Raw genomic sequence first — 27,244 nt, 5'->3', positions numbered from 1 at the left:
TTATCTGGAAATGCAGTTTTATATTAATCACCTACATTAACAATTCGTTCATGTTCGGGAGATTTATACTACATAGCTTATATTTTAAATGGACATACGGAGTTTGGTGCCAACAATATTCGAACTGCGAATATAAATATTAGCAGTTCATTCTATTCTCGAAGAACTCGGCATCAAGCAGAGTTTATCTACATTAAAACAATCGCGCATCCTTACCTTCTTTGGTCACGTCTCGCGTAGAAACAATCCTCAACTTAACCATAGAGCGGCTTGTCATACAGGGCAGGATTGACGGTACTAGATCTCGTGGACGATCACTCATGCGATAGACTGACCAAGTCAAAGCAGCGGTAGACATTCCTCTCCACGAGTGTACCAGAATGGCAGACGGTAAGGAGAAATGGCGAGCTGTCATAAGTATGACATCTGCCTCTCACTCTACTACATAATGACCACGACCGTTCTGACAAGAGTGTATCGAATAAGCAGAAGAATATTTATATAGGTCTGAATAATAGAGCACTGAGTAACATCCTGTATAATTTATTAGTACGTGTGAAATGCTTATTATATTAATTACAAAACAAAAACGGATTTAATGTGTAAGATGTTACACACCGCTGCTTCAGATATATCTTGTGAATGAGTGATGAAAGATTGAAGGCATGATAAGTTTTAATTAATTTAAGATCATCAAAACTGGGCCGTTGTCGGATGCGTAGGCTATCTGATGATTTTAATATACCCTTACTACTAGCAAACGAGTTACTTGAACTAGTATGCTGAACATTGCTTATAATGAAATAAAGTAATTAACAATACAATCTTTATTCAAATAGACTTAACTACAAATACACCAGTATTTAAAAAAAATACCTTAGAAGACTAAGATATTTTTTTTTCGAATTAATGTCCGTTCTATATTACGTACTCTTTTCGATTGTATTATAGAATACATATAGTGACAAGATTCGTAGAAGTCATTTTGTGTTAATACAAATTACCATAATAAAATAAAATAATAATATTAGTTATATAATTTAGGTACCTAATAATCATAATAAGATGTACATACCTACAATATATGTATATATATCTACAAAATTTACACCAGTAGCTCCTAGATTATTTTCCCAGATATGACAGTAAGGGAGATAAAGCTTAAGACTTCGTATCTCTGACGTGCTGCCAGTTCAAGATTTTTTTACTATCACTAAACTAATAATATAAGTTAGAATAGTAAACCACTAGGCTAAAATGATCTCCAAAAGCTGTTAGAATACAATCAAAATAAGTTTTACGGAGTTGAAGTAACTACATCAGTGAATCTCACGTCGAACTCCCAAGAATAGTTTTCTTTAGAAATTGTTCAGGAAATTTCCGCGATAAATTCTGGAATATGAATATTAATAGTGTGAAAGTAATTTAGTTTCTCTAATATTGGTTAGGTAACTATATAATATCTAATAATAATCCTAGATTATTTAGCTCTATTTAGATAGAACTAAAAGAAATTAGGTACTTTTTCGTATAATAAATACACATTAATTACTGACCTAATATATATATGATGACGGCCTCGATGGTCTAGCGATTTAGTTCACCGCTTTACTTCTGATGGTTGCGGGTTCGAATCCTCGCACTGGCAAACATTTGTATTCAATTAGGTATACTTCTATGATTCTTATTTCGGTCTGGGTGTTATCTATATACATTATGTTTACAAAAAAAATCAAAGTATTCATGTCAGTTTCTAACACAAGTTCTTCTTACCGTGGAACTAAATGGTGCTGTTGTAATTGTCCAGGATTATTTTTTATTTATTATCTATTATTATTTATATTGCTTTGAAAGCTTCAGACAAAACAATAATGACTATTCAAAAGTGCTTCAATGTAAGTTTATTTGAATAAATGATTTTCTATTCTATTCTTCTATTCTAACGACCTAATTTAATTATATTAATTTATTATCACGTTTTATTTAATTAAAAAAAAATGTTAGTAAAGATATCAGAGACAATCATAACGTGGCACCTGTCCCACCCATTGTCTTAGAATGGGACAGTCTATATTACAAGCAATTGGCTTCAGAACATTATACACTAACGGGACTTGCCCGCACTCTGTCTACGGATGTTATTCGAATTCTTTTGTTTTTTTTAATTTATTTAATAAAGATAGGTAGGTGTTTATTTTCAGACATTCGTTATACGTTATCGCATAGATATAGTGAACATAATGCTTGTTATATGCGTTGCTATTATTGGCCGCTAAGGTGTCGTAAATGTAATTATTTTACTTACTCATTACCGTAGCCTGTAATTAAATCCTTGAAACTAAGAAACTAAGTAGGTAATACATAGGAATCTGCTTTGTGGTTATCTCAGTAAAGCACCATGTTTAAATCTGCATAAATTGTTAAAGTGATGATGGTAAAGTTTTTTAAGAATGATAAAAGGCGCACTCGCCCTCTAACGGTTTACGCTGGTGGGGCACTAGTGTTGCCCAATAGTATGCTCTGGGTAAACCGGGTGGAGGACAGCAGAACGAGCATGAGGTTAGGCCAGCTAGCCCATCTTGAGTAATGGATCAGATTTTCGTCACGATGGTTTCCAGAGGGAGCCGCGTGGAGGTCAACCTAATACATTGCTAGCAAAGAGGTCATCAGTTCACATTACTAACAATACCCTTTCGAATTGTATTATGAATCATTGAAATATGCAGATTACCTATGAAAAAAAATTTTAGAACATCACTCTTTTTAAAGTTGGTTAAAAAGTAAAGATCTGTTATAGGTATGACATAATTTCATATGTTTTATACCTTGCCTTTATATCCTTTTGCTATAGGTATATCTACCATAATTTGTCAGTACCTACCTAAAACGTATTAGATATTAACCTAGAATATATCGCAATTTTATTACTATATCTATCTACATGAAAAATCTTTACAAAGGAAAAAGTAAAAAATATGACCAGGTCAATTTGCTGTGTTAGATTTAGGTTAGTTTGTCTGCCTATTTTATTGCTCTCCGAAAACCAGGTGTTTTATGTAGTTTAAACCTATACATAGTTGTCAAGGTAGCTATAGGAATTATTACCAACATATAAATTAGTAGCCATCTATCTAAAAAAAGTTAAAATATTCTTTATTCGTATTGTTATAGAGTTCAGTTTCAAACAACGAAATTTCAAATTTCTGTTATAATTCAAATATATGGTAACATTGTTAAAAAAATGCAAATCAACAATTACCTACTTGAGAAGATTTTTTTTATTATACATATATATATATATTCTCATTATCTTTAGTATAAAAGTTCAGTGTTAGTCTTCAAAACAAACAAAACTTTATGAGTAAAGTAAACTGTTGTTTTGGTTAACACGCTGCCTATATCACCTATTAATTACTAGTCACAACTCAAGCAATCTATTTATGGAATAATAAAGAGATATTTTTGTAGGCCGGTATTACCGCCTTCGTAAGTCTCGACTCCAGTAATCAATGTTTTGCCACAAATCGCCAAAGATGTATTTACATTAATTTCAAAAACGCTATGAATAAACACCAATTCAACTTTCAATAACAGCTCAGCAATTTAACACTTACAGCCAAGAAATTTTGGTTCCAAATTGTTTAGCTAGCTAGATCCGTTACATCTCTATTCAATGGGCATTATTTTTCAAATATCGAACATAAACTTGCTTCTCCTTCTCACTCAGCGCAACTACGATATTTTAGAATAAAATGAGATGACTGTACCATGAGTGGTTCGGTCTCTAAGCGTGCTCGGGAGATGCTTGCATCCGATTGGCGACCGTGAATATAGGCGTGGCAACGTCGCGTAGCCGCTTCGCCCCTTCAGATGTCTGCCGATTTGAACAGTCCCGTGTAAAATATCAAACAGTTGAATCCGTATTGTAGCTGTTTGACAGCGTAATACCGGGCCACGCGACGTTGCCATCTCGCGCTTTTACTTTTAGGAGGTAAAATTTGAATTATGCTATTTATACGTGCCAGTGTACGCTTCAGGGCTGTTGTATGAGTTATAAGTCCTGATTAGAAGTTGTATAATACATTTTTATATTTTGGTATGAATGATTAATGCTGAATTTGTGTTACTCTATTTTTATTTCATTTCAACTTCGTTTAGTTTAGTTTCAGTTTTGTTTTCAATGGGTTGTTTGATTGTTTTCGTTTCAGTTGTAACGTAGCTGTGTAGTTATTTATTATTGGGTACTACTTGCTTATTCATGTTCGTTGTTATAATGTGTGGAGAAAAGTTTATAAGTATGATTCATATGACGAATAATTGGAGCATGATCAATGTTAGGTTTCAAATATTTTAAGGTTCTTAGAGGATACGTATTAAGTAATACTGAATGTAAATATGAAGAAATATTTGAAGATAGAACATAAGAAGTCTTTTACCTGTTTAAGTCTCCTCGTGAAATTTAGCTATATCTATCTTTCTACCTATAGTTAAAAAATGTCGTTTTACTAATAGTTATTCACAGATAAACTTGTTTGAAGAATAAACTTCGTAGTACTAAAGTTTTGTTGTGGGTATAGGAATTTTGTTGTTTATCTGAACAATTTCTTTTTGATTAATTATATGAAAAATAAAATTAACAGTAATGTTTTATTATTTAAACATTATTGTTTGTCTGAACAAAGAAAAATTATTACTATAATATTGTTGTTAGTATCTATACATATTAAATTATATGTACCTTTACTTATAGATATGTCTCTATAAAAAAAATAGTAAGATTTTGCGCGACTAAAATTTAATTATTTGTAGGTACAAAAAAACCTCATTATTAAATTATATTAGGTATAAGTACTTTTTCAACATTAGTTATTTGTATGAATAAAAAAACTGAAATAGTAAAGTCTTGTTGAATCGACATATTGTTTATTCGAACAAAAAAACTTTAATAATACAGTTATATTGTACAAACATTTTTTATTATTGGTGAACAAAACAACTTTAATAGTAAAATTTTGTTATTAAATCTGAGTAGACACTAGAAAACTAATTTCATAACATTAAAAGTGAGCAAAACTAGTCTAAAAGTTTTGAAATATAACTAGAAAGTTAAGAAGTTTACCTGAACTTAGTACTCACCGTACCTACTATATAGATATACTATATTTTGATAGAAGGGATCTATTTACAGTTGATAGTTCCTACAATAGTACAACTCTAAGTATTTATATACAACCATTGTTTAAACTAAGAAATGACAAGGCGTAACAAAATAAACAGACCTATTTCTTTAATTAATTTCAAATTTATTTAGGTCCATTCATTCACGACAAGTTAAATATAATTCAACGTTTTGTCTCTAAATAAATACAGGAGTAAGGAAAAGGTAATCAATTCTCTGAAATTTTTAGTAGATACTAGGTACACTTCTACAAAAATAAACATTGACTAAAAATAAACAAATTCATGAAGACTCTCTCACTCTATTATAGGATTTACATAAAATATCAGGAAGACTGCAAATAATAATATTAAATAAATATAAATAATAATACATATGACATAGAAAGAGTTTTGTGGGAATATTATGATATAATTATGATTTTTTTAATAAACTGTAAACTCTGCAAAGTGAGATTTATTTTAAATATTCGCAATCTGTCTTTATATAAAATTTCATTAAAATATGTTTAGCCGCTTAGTCTTAAAAAGATAACAGATAGACAGATAAATTCATTTACGCATTTTTAATAGGTAGATATTTAGTATGTGTAATTGTAATTTTAAATACCAAATCAAAAACCATGAAAATCCATAATTTCAGTTATGATAATATTTACTCTACTAAGTCAGGTTCTATAGGTACTTAAATATATTTATTTGATATAGTTGCTAATAGCTAGATATATATTCTATGTTTTCTAATAAATAAATCTTAAAAATAGTTAACACAGCTATAGGTATGGTACACGTATCATATAAAAAATAAAAAGGCCGGCAACGCACTTGCAATTCTCCTAGTGTTGCGTGTGCTCATGGGCGGCGGTAATCACTTACCATCAGGTGAGACGCAAGCTCGTTTGTCCCCTGTGCTATATAAAAAAGTAGACTACGATATAAGTTTATTGGCGCTACATATCTCCGTAAAAAATATAGTTGTTATTAAATTATACCCAGCGGCGCTTTCAGCGAGTAACTCGGGCAAAAGTATCCTATGTCTTAATCTAAAATCTATGTAGGTACAAAACCTTGTTCGAATCCGACTAGTAATTCTGAAAGACTAACTGATATGTTACATACATACATCTTCACACATATTCGTAGGAATTATATTTATAGTTGTTTTTATAATTACAATGTTTATATAATCAAAATATATTTACCAATTAACAAATATAGGTAGGTATGTGTATAAGTAACGTATTGGATACAAGCATTCATGCACCGGAGTGTAGTAGATACTTTTAAATATAAATTTACATTACACAGCTCCCAATAATATACCATACATATAAGCATTCCAACGATAAATCCATTCAAAACTTCTTTACTTCATTAATTAAGTGATTCGTATAATTAAACTTGTTGGTTAAGATGGACTTATACTCCGTGTTGAGCCTAATTACCTTTTATAAGATGCATGTAATTGCGTTAAAAGAATTGATTGCTAATTACTGGCCTTTAATTTCTTGAAATATACTCGTAGTTCCAATGTACGTACTATATTGATACACTAGCAGTTTATTACGGCTTTGCGCATCTTTAACCCGTTATTAGGGGCAAGTGGCATAACAATAGCCGAAGCGAACAGAATGCTTTGGGCCTGAGGGGTGCGTATGGGGAGAATATTAAATTCATTACCTAACTAAGCAATACTTACCTAAGTTTTTTTTGTAATAAAAGAGAGTTTTACATGTTTAGGAAATTGCAATGTGAGTTTTAGATAAAGAGAAATCCTTGACGACTGATAAATTTATGTGTTGCTTTTCCGTTCAGTTCAGTGTACAGATTTAATTGAAAAGAATTGGCAGTTAAAACAACAGATTTTAAATCTTTTAAAAGCTAGTTTTTTTTTAATTTTGACCTATATCGGTGTTTATGTCTATGATTAAATGAACATCCCGTGCATGGACAACTATTGCACGTTTATAATTTAGGTAATCTTTTAATGAGACATTAAATATGATTTAACAGATCTTTTAAATTTATTTAAAGGTAGTTATAATACATTTTTTGGTAATTTATTGTATATTTTCATACTCATTCCCATAAAAGACCAATTGACTTTTTCTAAACTGTGATACCCTCAATTCTAACTTTTCGCACCACTCGGCAGTTATTCCGTTATTTCTGCTACATTTTTTCGTTTATGTGTTCACTAGCGACTTCGAACGGAATACGAAAAAATGAAACCTACATATTAAACTTGACAATACATTTCTGAAATAGCTTTCAATTCATAGCAGTAGTTTTTGTATGATATTTGTACACTTAGTCATAAAAAATAATAAGAACATAAGCTTTTGTTCCGACTTTACTTGCTCTAATATATGTACTATAGGGGGGTCTATAGTACATATATTAGAGCAAGTGAAGTCGGAACAAAAGCTTCGATCGATCTCCCATCTAATTCAAACGGGGATCGACATTACGGCGGTGTGAGACGAGGTTCGAAACCCTAGCGGTGCCCTCAGACTAAAGTCGTAACTGCCAGGCGAGAGTTGGGCTTCAGCCGCTCCATAAGTCCTTCCGCGGGTTTCGAGTGCCATCTGCAGTCTCCCCCTATAGTCTGGTGAAGTTGTAACGGCCGGCTGCGGCCAACATTATTAGAGTAGTCCGAAAAAAAACTATAGACCTACATGTAATATAATGTATACTACATGTAGGTCGTTTTTTATTTTAATATACAGATTTTGTACTGCTATAATTTTAGTACCTATGATACGTCTATATACATAGATATATAGACGTATCATAGTTACAGGATATAATTTTAAATAGTTTAAGAAGGTATGTACTGATTTTGAAATAAAATTACTAACTTCCAGAAGGCAGCAGTATATTGTCAATAATACAAGTAACTTTAAAAGGTATATAAATATTTGTTACAGAATACTTATTCAAAAGCAGGTATCATTAAAATTATTATCGTTAGTCAAAGGTATTAAACCTAATTTTTATTCGGTAAATTACTCGCCCTCTATTGAGACTTTGAATTGGAACGAATAGGGGCTTCATAAAGCCTGGTTTAAACTAACGATGTCAAAATTTTCATTCAATAACTCGTCAAATTAAAACTGATATATGTGGATACATTTTTACCTTTAAGTAACTGTAATTAAGTAAAAATATGATTTTTTTGTGATATGTATTCCTAATCTTTAATCATTCCTAGTTATAGTATATAGTATTTTAGGGTTATATTAAATACATTAAGATCCATTTTACTATTAAAGTAAATAACAGACAGCTTACTTATTATGTTACTATGGATTACTGGGTGAAGGCATAACGACATTTAAGAAGTCTCTAGAATATAAACAGTTAAGGGATATCAGTTACATGGTATTGTGGTATTGTTTATGTATGGGTATAGATGGCTAAAATGTTAACAAAATTCCATCTAAATATTTAGAATGCGAATAAAGCATAAAAACGTGAATATCAGAGAAGATCTGGAATTGAAATCCTATACCAAGCCATCTCACCAAACTGACATGGTTATAGTAGCTTTTGTGAGAATAGCCATTGAAATATTTTTTCTAAATATAATAATAAAATATAATAAAACAGGAAAATAAGATAGTAGAAAGTCTAGAATTTCATATCCGGGATTCATGTATGGAATTATAAAAAAGAATAAATGGTTGTAGTAATTTTTAACGCCAAGATCAAGTATCCAATCCATATAAATCTTATAAATAACGTGAATCTTTAATTTCAAAAATTAAATGCATACGCTCATATGAACTACTGCATTCAGAGCTGTTTATTTTGCAATGCTTTTGTAAATCATAAAGGCCGTTCGAGTTTCTTTCACTTAAAAATAATACTGCATTGTTGTACAATTAAACTATGTGGCTATGATTTCTCAAGGTCGTTCTATTTTCAGGTTAAGGTGAATACGACGTATGTGGCGTAATTGGTTTGAGTATTCCTTTTTGTGCCTAGGTATACGTGATCCTGCTTTCGATTCTAGGTCAGGCAAATTTAAATGGTCTGAGTTTTACCACACTTTATGCTAAATAATTTAGAATCCTCGCAACGGACCAAGGTTTTTGTTATTCCTGGTATGATAGGTTATGTTGGTGTCGGTGTTTTCTATGCTCATTATGTATGTACTTGACGGATCACGGCGATCTAGCGGTTTAGCACACCACTTTACTTTCAATAGTCTCGGGTTCGATTCCTCCCACGGTGCAAACATTTGTATTCATGGGTATGATTATTTGTAGCAGTTTGGGTGTTTTCTATATTATGTATGTATTTACAATATAATTATCTGAGTACTTATTTTAGTTGTCTGTACCTAGTCATAACACAAGCTCTGCTTATAGTGGACTAGATGGCGCTATGTTAATTGTCCAGATTTATTCATTATTTTTTATTTATTTACAAAAAATATTGTATTTAAGTATTTCTATCAGTTGTAATGTTGTGTTGATGTCTCATAATATCATATGCATGCTTAGTTTGGGACTAGATGGAGCTGTGTGAATTAACCAGACTTTTTTACGTTCTCTTGGTAATATCTGTTCTGGTGTTGATTTTTATTTTCTACATTTTTATATTATATCCGATTAATACAAGTTTGACTCATTGGTCAATTGGTCTAGGCTAGTAGCTGGCTGGTAAAGGCTAGTATATATATAGATAGAAGTATAGACATATTTCTATTTATGTCTATACTATATTTTACCAATGACTTTGTCTGTACTTCAAATGTGAAAAGATGTGTTATATTCTTCATTGTGATACAACCGAATTTCACCTCTAATTTTTTTATAGATCATAATATCTATTCAGCTGGGATAAGATAATAAATAGACATGCATAATTTGGATATTGATAGCCGTTATAGTGTAGAGTTAATACCTTGTGATGGTTGCGAGTTCGATTCCTGCACAAATGCAGACATTTGTATTCATGAGTATGATTGAATTGTTATAGGTATGTGGTAGCACACATATTGATATACTACGTGGTTACACTAATTTTAATTAATCAATTTAATCAACTAGATACCTATATTTCAAATTTGTGGAAAATTATTATACTTCAATACGATTCTTCTATACTATATATATATATATATATATATATATATATACGTATAATATAGGTAGGTATACTGATCCCCTTCTCCGAATTTGTTACTAGGATACCATAACCCTTTGAAAGATAAGAGTTTATATATCTATGTTCCGAGGCTTATGGGCCGAATTCTAACGAAGCCCAAAGTTTACAATCGACGTATAAATCATTAGGGTGTAACGAATGTGAATCTTTTTAATCCCTAATCTCTAATTAGATTAATCACTAAACTGAAAACATAATTATTACAGATGAATAAAAATAATTTATTCAAATAAATCTATATTATTTTAATATTATAAAGAGAGAAAGCGGATTTTGTTATGAGGAAAGTAAACACTGGATGCACTGGAATGAGTTTCTGGAATCGGTGTTCCAGAGTATACTTCATTATATAAACGGTATATTTTATAGACTATAATTGTTTGTTTGTACATTATTGTTTGTTTTTATTACGTTAATACCTAATTAAATCATACTTAAGGGACAATCATAATTGTGTAGTAGATGATTTTTTTAATCCATGATGATGATGAAGATATTGGATGAGATGATGTCAGATTAGTTGGCCCATCTTGACAATTTCACAAGGATTTTATGATGATTTCCAAGGGGAACCGCGAATATTGTTAGCGATGGAGTAATTACTTTATATTAGTAATAATCTCTTTCCTATCGTATTTTTTACATTAGATATTATAATCTTGATATAACATACTTACTTTGTTACTATTTTTATTTATAAATTCTGTGTAATGTATCTAATGATTTGCCTAAAATCATAATGTTTGAAAATCATCTATAATTTCACAAGTGTTGACCTGTGCCTAACTGTGTAAATACCTTAGTTTTCAGTCCCTTTAATTAATTATGCATTCAAAGTTATTCACTGTATATAAATTTTAATCGCTACGTGTTCAAAGCACTGCGTTTCATTGCTGATTTTTGATCTGAATTCGAGCCTCATTTAAATACAAATACAACATCAGACAGAATTGCAAATTATTATACTAAATATTACATTTCCGGTGATACCTGTATGGGATTTATTAGGATAATTACATGGGTGATATGATCTGGGTATATTTAATAATTCAGTCACTCATAAATACGATGTTTATTTTTAAATAACATGGTAATTAAAGTATAGGTAAGGTTTAACCTATGACTAAACTATCAATCTGGAACCTTCGAATTTACTTAGAAAGAAAGTTTAATAAATAAACTTATTCTAGAATATGAAACGTGTTACGCGTATTTTAAATTAAGAAAGCCGCTCGAAAAATTAGACAAGACAGTTTACTAGACTTTTGAATAAATAATAGTAGGTACCTAAACAAACGACAGCGTATGTCTGTTTATTACCTTTTCACGACATTTTGAAAAGATTTTAATGTAATTTGGCGAGGAGTTAGACCGGACGGTCTTGAACTACGGCTAGCTATGTTATCTTAACAAAAGTAGACGTAGTATCGGCGAAATGCTAGTGATTTATAGTCACTGAAATTTTTAAAATAAATACGACTTTAATGCAACCTTTTAAATTTGATGTAGGATGCTTCACATTATACTGAAATGTTACGAACTTTTCATCTTACCAACGGTTTTACAATAGTCTACGCCTATTATACTTTCAATGTTAATTGTATCACGTAACGAAACAGTTTATGAACAATATAATAATTAACAAACATTTAGCAACAGTAAAATCTTTGTTTCTTGTAATTCACGACATCGGTTTACGATACTATTTTCTCTTACACAAACAGCTACGGCGCCCTTTAGTTATTTAACGGGGTTTTTATGCCCATCATTAGTGAGTATTTGCTACTGTTTTTGAGGACAAAACAAACACCGCACGTCTGTTGAAAGTTGTAGTAACGAGTTTGTTTATTTTGTATTGCTTATATGTATCTACTAAAAAGGCAATTGAAGGTAGAAATACTTTCATAAATACATTGATAACTTTTATTGGCATTCTTTTTATGTCTTCCTTTTTTAATTAAAAATCGGCAATAAAACGCATGCACTCGAGGCAACAATACTATAGTGTATTCAGATTTTTTTCTTAATGGGAATGGTAAACAATCTCGCAGTCCATGTGGAGTGGTAACCGTTACCTATATGTATACGTGAAGTGCACTAAGGACATTACTTTATCATATGACATCAGAAATACGGATATCCGTTGCCATTCCATACAACTAAGATGTCATGACACTTATCCTGTAATTACAATGACTAATCTCACACTACATGTAAAACACAGCTTACAAATTAATGAATATATGAAGAATGATAGTAGTATATGATGGAATTTTTAGAGTAGAATTTTAGAGTTTAGATTTTCGGCTATTTTTGCGCTGTTTATACGTACATATGTTGGTATGAACTTAGATGATTGTAGCTTATTGTTATCTATGCATATAAATAAAATTGGAGTATCTGTTTGTAATATTGAAATAACATTTTTTACAATTTTTGTCTGTCTGTCTATCTGTCTCTTTTTTCCGGCTAATCTCTGAAATGGCTGGAACAATTTTGACGGGACTTTTATTGGCAAGTAGCTGATGTAATAAGGAGTAATTTAGGCTACTTTTATTTTAGAAAAATAAAGTTAAATTCCACGCGAACGAAGTCAGGGGCAAGCTAGTTGTAAATATATGTACCCATGTAGTTAATCAGAGTTTAACACGTATCTACCTTTAGTATATATAGATAAACTTGACGTCATGGATAGGTTTACCTGGCCATGATTAACGTTTTTTGGCCAATCTAGTGACGGTAGTTGGGCAATGACATGGATGTACTCCAATCTGCTGGTGGCCACGGCTAGTATTGACAAAGCTAAATTCCTTTACCACAAAATTATTCGTGTTAAAACCCAGTACGTCAAAGTTTAAAAATTAGTAGTTCGATTAAATTGGCATTATTCTATGCTTCTTTTAAATTGTCTGATTTAATTCCTTTTTCATTCCGCAGCAATTTTTATACATAAATGTGTTGTATTTTACTAATAATTAATTACGTATTATTTTTTTAATAATTATTAAGCACGGTTATATATTATATATGTATATATATACACGTAAACGTTCAATTTTATGCAAACACCTTATTACAGCCTACATTGCGCCCTATAATACAAAGACTTACTGAAACGTCTTACCAAATATTTAGTAGGGATGACTGAGGGTAGGAATATCGTGTCGCATTTCGGGGGTGTATTAATGGACGAGGGGGTAGCTAGGGTAAAAGGGTGTTCCGCCCAAATTGCTGAAGGGCACTTTTTGCTAAAGCTCACCGAAGTATTCATTGCAGTTGCAACCTAGTTATTTTTTAAATGTTCATTGTTATAAATGAGTAAATTTTATATCAGCAATTCATAACACCCATATATTATTTGTGTTAATGACTTAGTAGAACATGCTAGTTAGTAATTAGTATTACGCGATAATATACTACGCATTGTAGACATACATGTAGGTAAATACTAAGTAACTTTAGTTCATACTAAGATTAACTCATCGTTATAAATATAAATTTTATATGTTTATAGCTGATACGGCAAACATTGCTTCGTAATATAACATATTTTTAATACCGACCTTGTAACCTATTATTATTGTAGCCCTTATTCAAATCAACTTAGCCTAATAATACTATTTTAAGACAAACATTAAAATTTAATAACTTAAAAATCAAATATCAAAACAGTCTTTATCACCTAGGAGTATAAAAAAATAAAGCAGAACAATTTACACAATGCTATCTAGTCCCAAGCTAAGCACTACGCCTGTGTAACGGGTACTAAACAACTGATACAAATGCTATTTTTTATGCCAGACCAATATAAACAGTCATACTCATAAATACAAATGTTTGCACTGTGCGAGGAATCGAACGCGTGAAACGGTGTGCTCAACCACTAGACCACCAAGACTCTGAAAAAGTAGCTTACGAGCTATTCTCAGAGTCTACGCCAAATATACCTATACCAAAAAAATCATAAGAATCGATCAAGCCGTTTCGGAAAAGTTCGATAACAAACACACGAGTGAATTCATGAGATTTTTGATTATACGTTATATTTCTATTAACAAATAATATATTAGTAATCGTTACTTATAGATGTCATAATATTCTCTATCGATTAACATCGCTCATGTATTATTCCAGACAATTATAGGGATATATCACAGTGCTATAAAAACACTGTACGGCTCTTATAGCAAAGAAATTGAAATGCAACCACCTGTAGTGGTTTTAAAAAGAAGAGCTTGCACAGTGTCATACAGAAATCGTTTTGTTACGTTTTGAGTAAGGCATGCTTGAACATGAACAATTCCCTAAATATGCGTGCAAAAAAATTCAATATAACAATTTTCTTACTTTATAAATATCCCCATCGAATTCTCTTTTTATTTCTAAAATTGCTTCTGCATCTTATAATTGCTTGCCAGTGTAACTATTTTATGTATAGAATTCATTAAATGAATTCCACTGGAATTTTAAGATTTAAAAACGTTCCATTTATTTAATTCGAAATATAAAGTGACTACTTTTAGGCGTGGAAATTGTTGAATATATTTTATAGGTTTTGTTTCTTGTATTGTGCCAATATACGAATGGGCACTACCATATTGAGCATTAATATATCTTTATAGGTGTATCATATATGTAGATAGCTGTAATGTATAAAAAACAGATGCCGTTGGCGATATACTTTACAGTTTTCGCTACAATAGCGTGATAAATTTAGCAAACGCTTAAATTGAAAAGACTGTAATAATTTGAACAATAGGCATTCAAACCACAATACCTTTGCCTCACATTGTTTACGAAACAAAAGTTACCAACCGTTAAAACTGAGGAAATGGACGTGATCGTTAAAATTATCGATCGATATAAAATAATTATTAAAAACACCGTAAATACATTTTTATGACGGTCACACATACCGTTTGTGGATTTTATGTGGCTTGATTAGTGAAAATATTTTTATGTTTGTCGAAGCTCAGCAGCCGTTTTCCGTGTTTCTTAATGGTGTGTTACCTACATTTCATTTGTATTTACAACTGTATGTGGAACTTAAAACATTTTTTAAATTTATGTACCTAGTAGTACTTTTTTTATTGCAATCTCATCAACTGTTTATCATGATTAGCAAGTACCACTGCTTTTCTAATTACCAGACAATACCATTTTAGGAACGGAAAGTTAGAGAATATTTTCTTTTTGAATTATTTAAGAACTATGCATTATTCTTTTAAAACAATTACTAAATTTGATACAAATAACACAGCAAATTTATACATCGCTTTACTCTCAATACTATACTGAAAATGTTATATTTTATAATATAATTAATACATTAAGTATAAAGATATTCTAGAGTCATAAAGGCTTCATAAAATATATATTATAGCAACCCCAGCAATCATCCCAGGTGATATTTACAGCATATAAAATACTGTTTTCCGTGACTTCGGTATAACACAATCTATCTTCACGTCAAATTTTATTATGATAATTTCTGATGGTTAGTTGGAAAACAGACAGACGTTTTCGCATCATTACATAGACGACAAAATAAAGTCGCTATTTCTGTCTGTCTCTATGTATGCTTAAATCTTTAAAACTACGCAACGGATTTTGAAGCGGTTTTTAATAGATAGTGATTCAAGAGGAAGGTTTATATATATAAAACACTTGTACACCCGTACGAAGCCGGGCCGAGTAGCTAGTTTATATATAAAGTATGAATGGTATTACATCGTTTTCCACGTGCTATTATTAGCTTTAACTTTTCGACCGAGTTTGACTTTGATCTACATAGTCGTAGTGATAATACTAGTTCAAAGTTGTCTGCATTGGCGCCATTATCTAACCTATATCCGTCTCGAAACGACTTACTTTGTAAGCATTGTACGTCTTTAAATCGAAATTGAAGTGTTAAATATGGCAGTAAAGTTACAGTCTAAAAGGCATTATACCTTAGTCGTCAGAATGATAACGCATAAGTACCACGAGAATATTTGTATACTAAGTATGAATAGTCACTAGGGTTTTCACGGGTTATTTTTACCAGCTTTAAGTTTTCAACCGCGTTTGACTATGATCCACATAGTAATATTAGTATTAGTTCAAAGTCGAGTATGGGCGGCACCATCTCACCTACGACTATGTATTTCCAAACTATTTCCTTTTTAAGCGATCTTAATCAATCAAATCAAATCGGAATTGCAGTGAGACATGGTGGTGGAATCACAACGTAGGTACATATAATATGTAAGGTATGACACCTTAGTCGTCAGACATCGTATTCACTATGACTTCCATGTTGGTGTTTATGTATATAAGCAACTAATGTCATTTACTATCAGGTAGACCGTAAGTTTTACACTTCAGTTATATTAAAAAAACTTTACGTTATAACATTTCTAAACTATATCTGAAACCAGTTTATTATTTGAAATCATTTTAATAAATTTAACTGAATAGACCTACCTATTCAGTAAAATTTGTTGAATAGAAACACCGCACGACACGGTAAGTAACAGCGTAACTATAGCGCTAACTTTAAACTTTCTAGACTTAACTAAGTTCTAAACGTTAGTAGATACTTCAGTGAGGCCAATGACATTGAAAGTAGTGTAGCGAGGTTGTGATGTAATACAATTTAAAGGGATGTTCGTATAAGATTTAGTTTTGTGATATCTGATTCTATAAAGTGCTAAACTGTCGCTATAATTTGTTCCATTGAATTATTTTTATTTATATTACGGCTTAAAAAAGGAGGAAATTCACAATTTTACTATTTTTTTGAGGTAACCCTCAGAACTTTTCTGATTGATCGCTAAAATTTAAGTTTTTTTTTATTTGTAATCTAGGTCTTTTACGTAGTTCCATATAAGATCTACGTCCTTCCATCAAGATTATCATAAAGTATAATATTTCCTTCTCACTATAGTTATTATATTCACTTTTCTTTCAGAAGTTTGAAAAATATTTATTTCTGAAAAAAATTTAGCGAATCATGCGTTTTTATAAAGTTTTAATCTGTTACCAATCTGTATACCTTTGTTGCCTAGACTGGATATATCAAAAGAATTCTTTGGATGCTTTTGAAGTTAAACTAATATTTAACTTACTGTCATAGACATAAAGGTTCTATTTTAAAAGACAACCAAATTTCGTATTTATTACAAAATAGAATATTGTGGTAAAGAAAATCAAGGGCTATCTTATTTCTTTAGTCAAAAGGAATTCTTTAGTGAAACCCATTTAGTGGGAATCTGTGGGAATGTCGTCTACGATGAGACAGATTCCCAAGAGAAAAAAAGTTATTTAAACAACAACCGTCATAGTGTATTAAACGCACAAAATATAATTTTTTAAATCTTTTTTTTTGTCAATATTTAAATATGTTTTTCTTAGTTGCTACTTGCCCAGGCTTCGCATCGATGTACATCTACTACACATATAAACCTTCCTCTTAAATAATTATCTACTGTTAAAAACTACATTAAAATTCATTGCGTATAAAAGATTTAAGCGAACAGAGAGCGGAAGCGACTTCGTTGCGATGTAAAGATATGAAAGAGAAGACATTTTTGTTTGTTTGTTTGTATTTATGCGCTGCAGTACCGTTCATTCTATTACCACAAAACGATGTCAACTTGTTGCTTGCCTTCGCTCGAAAGTTGTAAAGTTTAGTCATGGTACAATTAACTTATAGCACCGCTCTCTGCTATGTAAAGCTCGTGCAGTACAGGGAAATATATTTGAACGTGCTATTCTGTAGTTCTCTAATATTTTCTTTCTTATCTCCACAGTTTAAAATTGACAACTAGCACAATCATTTCCTCTTTGTTCGGATATATGTATATCCTCCGGATAATAGAATTTAATCCGTACGATATATTAGATTACCTAATCTATATATCCGGATATAATATTTAATATTATAAATGCAAAAATGTGTTTGTTTTCCGAATAAACGGCTGATTTAAATGAAATTTGATAAGATCGTATATATTTTATTTTAACTTTGATTTCAAAAAGCAGACGATATCGCGACAAACAGTAAATATAAGTATTAAGTTTAACGTCTTAATGTGAAATCACCGCTCCATTCGAACTATGCCTATGGTTTTATAACTAAGAGCCTTCAGTTCAGAGGGCCTTATCTAGGCGAACGCTGTCATAAAACAATTTACTATTTGTGGCAATCGTTTTAATAATGAATTTTATAGTAGGTACGTAAAACATTTTATGTGATTAGATAACACACGTATGAGAGAATATATACTTCTAATAGGGATTTGAATAGTTATGTTAATTACGAATCAATAAAATATTATCATTATATAAATACATGTAGCAAATACCTTGTACCCCTTTTTACGAAAATTGCGCAGAATGAGCACGAACGATCTTATCGTTTATATAGAGAAGGAGTGCAATATGCTATTTTTTTTAATTATTCATAATAATTACATTATATTAATAAACAAACATTACATACATTAGCATGTACTTGACTTGATCTTTTTTTATTAATTGTTATTGCTGGTACAAAGGTCTTTTTGTATTTTTCATTATGTTCGAATTTTGACTAGTGGATAAACACTAGTACCTAATAGTAAATATACTTTTCCTGCTAAGAATATAAGTCATTCATTCAAATGCTGATTTTTTAAAACTTGGACAACTTCGTCGCAGTCTATTTCATAATTATAAACTTTTCTTTTACGCATTGGAATGGCAAACAAGCTAACAGTTCGCCTGTTAGTGTCCAGTTCGTTGCATATGAGCACATGCACAGCACAGTGGACATCACATTATCATAGACATCCGTAAGTTGCCATTCCAGAGTACTAAGGTGCCATGTCCCTTCTCCTTAATTTGGACTACTTAATCGCACCCTATAACCGAAATACAGCTACAAAGGTGATACTGCGAAAAAGGTGATACTGGTAAAACCACGCAAACGATTTTGTAGTCTACCTGTACTAATACTTTACTAACACTACTAATACTGAATGGGTGGAAAATTTTGTAACATAAAAATGTTACAAAATTTTCCACTCACGGTTTACTAAAAAATGGTGGTAAAAATGGTAAAGTACTACATCACATAATCATAGCTTGGCTACATTAACTAGAAACTATGTATATCAATAATGGGTAAGTTTAACGACTAGTTCTCATTGTACGTAAGATCGTAGTTAATTACGAATATCTGACAGTTCGTCACGCATTATAGTTATTATACTTACATAATACCTACTATTTAACTGTTAAATGGCGGGTCCCTCTATTTAATTGGACAACGTTAACAAAAATAGATTGTATTACAACAATCTTTTATTATAATAATAACAATAAACCTTATTTCAGTCATGTAATATTCTAATTCTTCTCTATTTTGGACATTGTAAATTATAAAGTGAATCTTTGAAATATTTAAGTATGATTTACATTATAAAACTCATTTGCAGCATCATACATATAATATATTGTATTAAATATAAAATAAATCTAACAAAACTGTTTTCAATAATCGAGAACGTGTGAATCTGAAATAGAGTTAATTTTCTAACGTAATGAAAATGTGAATGCATTTAAAATAAATTTAAATCGGAAAAATGTAATTTGTATTTTTTAAAACGGTCCATTCAATCATAAATTTCAATTAGAAAATTTAAATAAATTTATAGAATAACACTATGGATCACTTATTTTTAACGACTGAGGTTCCTTAAGGACTTTATTTTTAGTACGTATATTTTATTTTTAGTATTAAAGAGAAACTATGGTCGACAGAAATATAACTGCATGAAATGTACTCTGTAATACCAAAACAAGGCAAAATGAAATACCATCGAAATGTGCTCTATATCATTATCGTCATTGCCTTGAATTAATCCCATTATATGGGGTTGGCGCCGAAATGCTCTCTACATATATGTTGTTTCGATTTATTCAGAATTCGATTGTGTTAATAGCCAATTAGCCTTGATGATTAGTTTTCGTGTAAATTTTTCTATACATAATATAAAGCCAGATACTTACAGGCCAAAATATCTATGTAAACACCTTTACAATTTTTTAATGTTCTTTATAAATTATGTAATGTAAATTAGGCTTTATATTTAAATTCACAGTGTATTTCTGTACACGTAATTTAAAAATTGTATGAATATTTGAGCACGGACATACGAGTATATCAAAATTTTAATGGATGCTCTGTTTTAAATTACTATATGGTACACGTGGAGACTTCATATTTTGATTACGTAGGCAAAAGACGTTGCCCTCTTAATACTCTGAATTCGACTCACAGTTCGATAAAATATGAATATAGGTATATGTAGAAATTACAAGAAGGACTATTTGATCAATATGGCCTATAAACAAAAAGTTCTTTTAATTTCTGTAATACTGGTTTGATTATCTTGATTGGATTTTACATTATACGTGCGAAACATATATATATGTACACATACATTATTATTTTAATCAACATGATTAACTATTTAGAGTGAAGATTAGACTGAAGTGATAATGGACCGGCCAGTTCGTGGTATGTAAATGACCATTTCATACTCACTGCAGGATGGACTTATATGTAATATATGAATATTGTAGATAGTAATGGACTGAAAATAAAATGGTAACAATAATGCTATAAATGCTAAATGATTATTGTGAATGTTGTTTTAAAAAGTCTACGATTATTATTAGTTTTGAACTCTTGAAACTGCTTGAAGAAATTGCTGTTTTTTTATGTTATGATTCTAATATTTTAATCATGTATTTATTTTATAATATATATAATATTTAATCAAACCTCTATTGAGGTTTGATTAAGTCTCTGAAATCATATTTTTTAGATACGAGAACGTTTAAAACAAATAAATAAAAAATGCTCCGTCGGTTTAAATTGTTCATGAAAAAATTGTAACGCCATATTTTATTTCAAGTAAAGAGTTTTTATTTTAAAGTCACTTAAGTAAAGTAATTGACTGTAACATTTTTGTAGTTTGATACTAAAAGTTTTCGGCTGAAGGATTTCTAAAAAGTATATTTTTGGCGTCTCTATCTTTAGTTTTTAGTCAGTAAGTGTATAAAGATCTGATTTTTATCTTATTACGTACACTTGCATACAACGGTGTATTACTTTTTTTAATTAAAGTTTTAACTATAATGTGATGAACTGTAACTATTATAATGCAATAGCCAAGTACTCTATTAGTTGAAAATAAAAAAAATATACTATTAAACCTTTTTCATCTGTGAACACTAACTCAAATTATAACATGTTGTTTTTTGAAATATTGTTGATTAATTAATTAGGTATTTACAATGTAGAATAAAGTAGTCTTCGGTATGGAGGCGATTTCTTTATAGAAGAAAATCATTTCACACGATGATGCCAACATCAGGATAAAGAAAAAGGAAAAAAAATCTTATAGCGAAATTATATTTTTATTTACCAAGTTACTAAATAAGATTACATATTTTCGGTTACTGTTTCACGAAGGGACAATAGATTTAAGAATTTTATAAATTATTAGGTACATAAGTAATGAAATGTTTTATTTTTCATCCGATAATCTTTTGTAGTAAGACATTTTTTTTAATTTATATTTATATTTATATATATATATATATATATATATATATATTATAAGATGTGTAGTTTAGTATAATGAAAACGGTTTTGGTAGTGAGTGTAGCATAAAGAGTTTTTATTTTAAAGTCACTTAAGTAAAGTAATTGACTGTAATATTTTTGTAGTTTGATACTAAAAGTTTTCGGCTGAAGGATTTCTAAAAAGTATATTTTTGGCGTCTCTATCTTTAGTTTTTAGTCAGTAAGTGTATAAAGATCTGATTTTTATCTTATTACGTACACTTGCATACAACGGTGTATTACTTTTTTAATTAAAGTTTTAACTATAATGTGATGAACTGTAATTATTATAATTTAATATCCAAGTACTCTATTAGTTGAAAATAAAAAAAATATACTATTAAACCTTTTTCATCTGTGAACACTAACTCAAATTATAACATGTTGTTTTTTGAAATATTGTTGATTAATTAATTAGGTATTTACAATGTAGAATAAAGTAGTCTTCGGTATGGAGGCGATTTCTTTATAGAAGAAAATCATTTCACACGATGATGCCAACATCTGGATAAAGAAAAAGGAAAAAAAATCGTATAGCGAAATTATATTTTTATTTACCAAGTTACCAAATAAGATTACATATTTTTGGTTACTGTTCCACGAAGGGACAATAGATTTAAGAATTTTATGAATTATTAGGTACATAAGTAATGAAATGTTTTATTTTTCATCCGATAATCTTTTGTAGTAAGACATTTTTTTTAATTTATATTTATATTTATATTTATATATATATATATGTATATAAATTATAAGATGTGTAGTTTAGTATAATGAAAACGGTTTTGGTAGTGAGTGTAGCATACGCTAACGGCGGTGGGCGGGGCAAGTCACGAGCGTCGTCGGAACCATCGCGTCGCCGCCGAAGCGCGAAAATTATGCGCCCGCGCAACTTGCGCTGACCAAAACAGAACTATTGAGTGCTATTAGTACAATATTTTTATATTGCACCCAAATATGCTAGCTATTATCTGCGTCTTCGTTTGCATTATGAGATAAATGATAGTTTATGTCTAAATGGTAGCCGTTCTCGTGATATATACTACACTGACGTCAAATTGACTTGGATAGGTTCAAATATTTCGTCGTAAAAATATTAAACAGATAGTCTTCCTTTGGATTGAATATATGCCGAACCGTATTATATTCTAAAGTTCTTAGATCATGGGTACCATCATTAAAAGTATGGTTAAATTCTCTTAAATAAATTTGAAGTAGTAGCAATTTGTTAAAAAATAATATTATTCTCAAATATCACATGTTGTAAGTAACTAACTATAAGGTTCAAATATTAAGGCAAGTAATTAGAGACCTTTGTGAGCTGTATAACTTTATGGACTTTTCTGAACTTAGATCTGAAATAAAAAATACTTGAAAGTTGTATGACATATTTATCCAGATTTCTGTACAATATATAGAAATATGAAGAAATTAATTATGTGTCGGCGATAAAAATTTATGTTGTTATACCTATCATTAAATATTAAAATTGGAGTGTTAAATTATTTCCATACCGAATCACTGAGCATCATAAATCTGTACTCTCTTTTTGATTGTGAATTTGACAATTAATGTTGCAATCTATACGTATCTGAGTTATCAAACACGTGTTATTAATTCAGTAGTATTCGTATACAAAAATTTTACCCACTCTAAACACTTCGAAATATTCCGATATTAATAAGCTCGCATATTACACAATTGACGGTTGATTGGGACTGATAGAAATTATTAACATTCTGTGCCGATCCCAAATTATTATATAAAGGCAAGGTAATGACGATGAATTTACCATTTACGTATATTTGTATTGTTAGCACAAGCTCCTTATTTAATTTTCATATAATTATTACACCCACTCTAAAATATTTATTCTTATTTAAATAATATGGTATCATTCAAATAAGTCGACTCCACTACATTCCAGTATTATGCTCAAGCGGTAACATCCGACACTCTTGTATCTCAATTACCCGACATTATCACCATTGTATTAGCTCAATATATTCTCATGCGGTTTTAGTTAGAACATTGTTGGCCATGGGCCTATCAGTTCGGACTATCTGCAATATTCCAAATTCCAAACTACTCAATCTCAAATTTTTAGTTACCAGACATTTCAATAAAATTATAAATATTGAAATGTCTACCATCCGTTGCACTGATTTCAAATAATTTTCTTGTAACGTTTCATTTTAATTGAAACAAGGAATTTCTTCGTTGAGCATGGCGTTAATTGACTTCATCGTTGACTTCATCGAATGTAGTTTTCTTTTCTTTTTAAGGAGTCTCTAAAATAATTAGATGCATTTATTTACCTTATGATTTCTAAAAATCAGGTGTTTATTTCTTAAACTCCATTAGAGTAATTAGAGTCATAATATACTTCATTAGCAGTTTATTTTGCAGTTTGTAAACAAATTAGGCTATGCCTGCTTTTATATAGCTACTAATTCAGAGTATTTGGCTAGACAAATATCAGTATAAAAAACGAGAACCTTGCTACTATTTACAATTCAGAGAGCAGAGATATTTTTAAATAAAAAGAAACGTCCAGAGCCCATTGTCTTTTCAAGGAAAGGAGGTATATAATCGAGATGTATAGCTACCAAGGCATTGTTTATTTGCTGATTTGTGGCCAGCACGATGAATATTAAATGATATGCTAAAATGGTTGGGTTGACCCCGTATTTTATTCACTATTTTGTATTTGTATATGCATGAATATTAGATTCTATCTCGCTCATGCCTGTTTGTTTTGTTCTGTTTTAGCTGTCAGTTCCGTGTCGGCATGTTCCTTTTGTATAATGTCATGCGAAAAGTTACATAGGTATTAGCTAAGTTGTTGTTGGTATTATACTGACTTTAGAGAGCTAGATTCTTATTTTAGTTAAGAAGTAGGTAAAGTAAAATTTCATAATTGTTAAATTTTAAATATATGTAATGAATATGATGACTTTATTGAGGTTAATGTTGTCTGACTGTCTGTTTGTTCCGGCTAATCTCTGAAATGGCTGGACCGATTTTGTAGAGACTTTTTTTGACAGATTGCTGATATAATAAGGAGTAACATACGCTACTTTTATTTTAGAAAAATAAAGTTAAATTCCACACGGACGAATACATGAGAACTGCTAGTAATTAATATAATTATGCACCTCATGAATGACAAAGTTTGAAGCTTACCATGGGCTTCTGTATACAACATTATGTTCTACATACTGTATAAGCATAATTTAAACGTTATGGCTGCCACCTGCCATCAGTTGAGTCTTCAGATGCTTTATTATACCGTATAAGAAAGTAACATAAAAAGTAATAGTGATCAATCGCCGATTACTAGGATCTCTTAATCGCTGTTTTCAGTTAATTTCATTATTATGTATCACGATCATCTTAACCTAATACTAGAATAACTTACTAGTGTGTATTCTAGTGTATTATACATGGAGAACTTATCTGCCCATCCAGATTTAAGGCAATTAAAATATGCGCTTTTCGAGACACCCTCATCGAGAATGTGATTAGTAGATTTTAATTTATCAAATTCAATACTCTACATATATATGATATTATATATCAATAAGTAAAATATGAATGAATAAATAAAATATCGTCTTTCCAGGGAACTCCAAACAAGAACAACAAATATGCTCGCAATGGAATCGAACTGCAATGGCGTGGGGCAGGAATTGAATCTTGTTATTTGAGACAGAAAGTCCAATCCTGAGAGCAGGACTGAGGAAACAATGCTAAAGGAGAGGGAAAGTTCGGAGGGATCACCGGGCGTGCCAGACGAGTGCGCAGGCTGTGGGGGGAGGATACAAGATAGGTGAGGTTTGGGATACACCGAGGTCGTAAGCAAATATATATATAACTGGTACCCTAATTATACTAACTAGGTGACCTGATGAACTTCGTGTCAGCTACAGTAATTTTTCTATAACATTATTTTGAATTAATAAAAACCATTAATTTAGCCTTACATTACCATTACGCTTTAAATAAATTGAATACTATTCATAAATAAATAATAATGCCAGAAAGTGAAAAATGATATCTTAAAACTACTCAACCGATTTTATTACAATTTTCAGCAATAGATACGGTAAGAGGAAGGTTTGTATATATAACATAATATAGGTATATATTATAATAAACGTAACGGTAGATAATATAAAATTTTTGTTTAATCATATATTAAATAAATCAATAATTTTATCTCAAAATTCTGTCAACATTGCCTCTTAGAATAGCCATACTTACCCTCTGGGCAGAACTACCAGCTCTCGAGTCGCAAGTAACCATGATGAGCTGCTTTTTAAATATTGAATTCGTAACAGGTATTATCTCCTAGCTGTGGATCGGCAGTGGCACGGCCCTTGTCTCCGATGCTGCGAATGTCGACTGCCGCTTGATACAGAACTGACTTGCTTTTCCAGAGATGGGAACATCTATTGCAAGGAAGACTACTACAGGTGAGTCCGCCAACCTTTACGTCCGGAATCTTGCTATTAAACAATGTATTCATAAAAACTACATATACACACTTAAAACACGTTGAAGGCCATATTGATTTCCATTGATGATGATGAACATGATGATGATGACCATTTCTCACATAGGAACCGGCATTTTATTGTTAATTATGTATATTATTTTTTAAATACGTTTTTAGTGTACAATTTGAGGTAGATTTATTTCAGTTAAAGTGCCCACGGGTGATCTCCCAACGTGTAGATTTACTTTCGTTGCGGAGTGATCCACCAGTGGGCATACGGTCTTTAACGTGTTAATATTAATGTTTTATTTTTTTTTTTCAAACGAAGACAATATTTAGCAAGAGAAGGACAAAAACTCAATAGCTTTTTGTTTAATGAAAGTTAGATTTATAGCGTTTCATGAAATTGAAATACAATTAATTAAATACGTGTTTTCCAAATTATTGAAAAATACGAATAGATCATAAAAAATATTTTTAAAAATGCAGTGCGAAGTGTGTATAATATTTATTTTATTGCATTGCGAATTCAATATTTTCGTATTAATATAAATTGTTTTTTTAAATGAAATCACTTTTAGCATATCAATTATTATTATAAAAAAATAATTTAATTAGGTACATATTATTTACATAGTCAGGCGCGAAAAAAAAGTACATTTTTTTATACTTACCTAAATATGTGAAATATAAATTACTATCCTACTGGTTAGTTCGTGTAAAAATAAC

General features: G+C 30.5%; 1 protein-coding gene across 1 annotated transcript in view; it reads left to right on the top strand.

Annotated features, from left to right (window-relative positions):
• Nucleotides 1–3,899: 3,899 nt before the first annotated feature.
• Nucleotides 3,900–27,244, top strand: part of LOC131849107 (LIM/homeobox protein Lhx9-like) — a 46,022-nt gene continuing 22,677 nt past the window's right edge. The window contains exons 1-3 of the mRNA XM_059199098.1: nucleotides 3,900–3,991; nucleotides 25,640–25,846; nucleotides 26,358–26,492. Of these exons, the coding sequence (XP_059055081.1) occupies nucleotides 25,764–25,846; nucleotides 26,358–26,492 (218 nt within the window). The 5' untranslated portion in view covers nucleotides 3,900–3,991; nucleotides 25,640–25,763. The remainder of the gene's footprint in view (nucleotides 3,992–25,639; nucleotides 25,847–26,357; nucleotides 26,493–27,244) is intronic.

This window comes from Achroia grisella, unplaced genomic scaffold, assembly GCF_030625045.1.
Source record: "Achroia grisella isolate CSIRO2021 unplaced genomic scaffold, CSIRO_AGI_Agris_v1 utg640, whole genome shotgun sequence".
Lineage (NCBI taxonomy): Eukaryota > Metazoa > Arthropoda > Insecta > Lepidoptera > Pyralidae > Achroia > Achroia grisella.
This window is presented reverse-complemented; position numbering and strand designations above follow the sequence as displayed.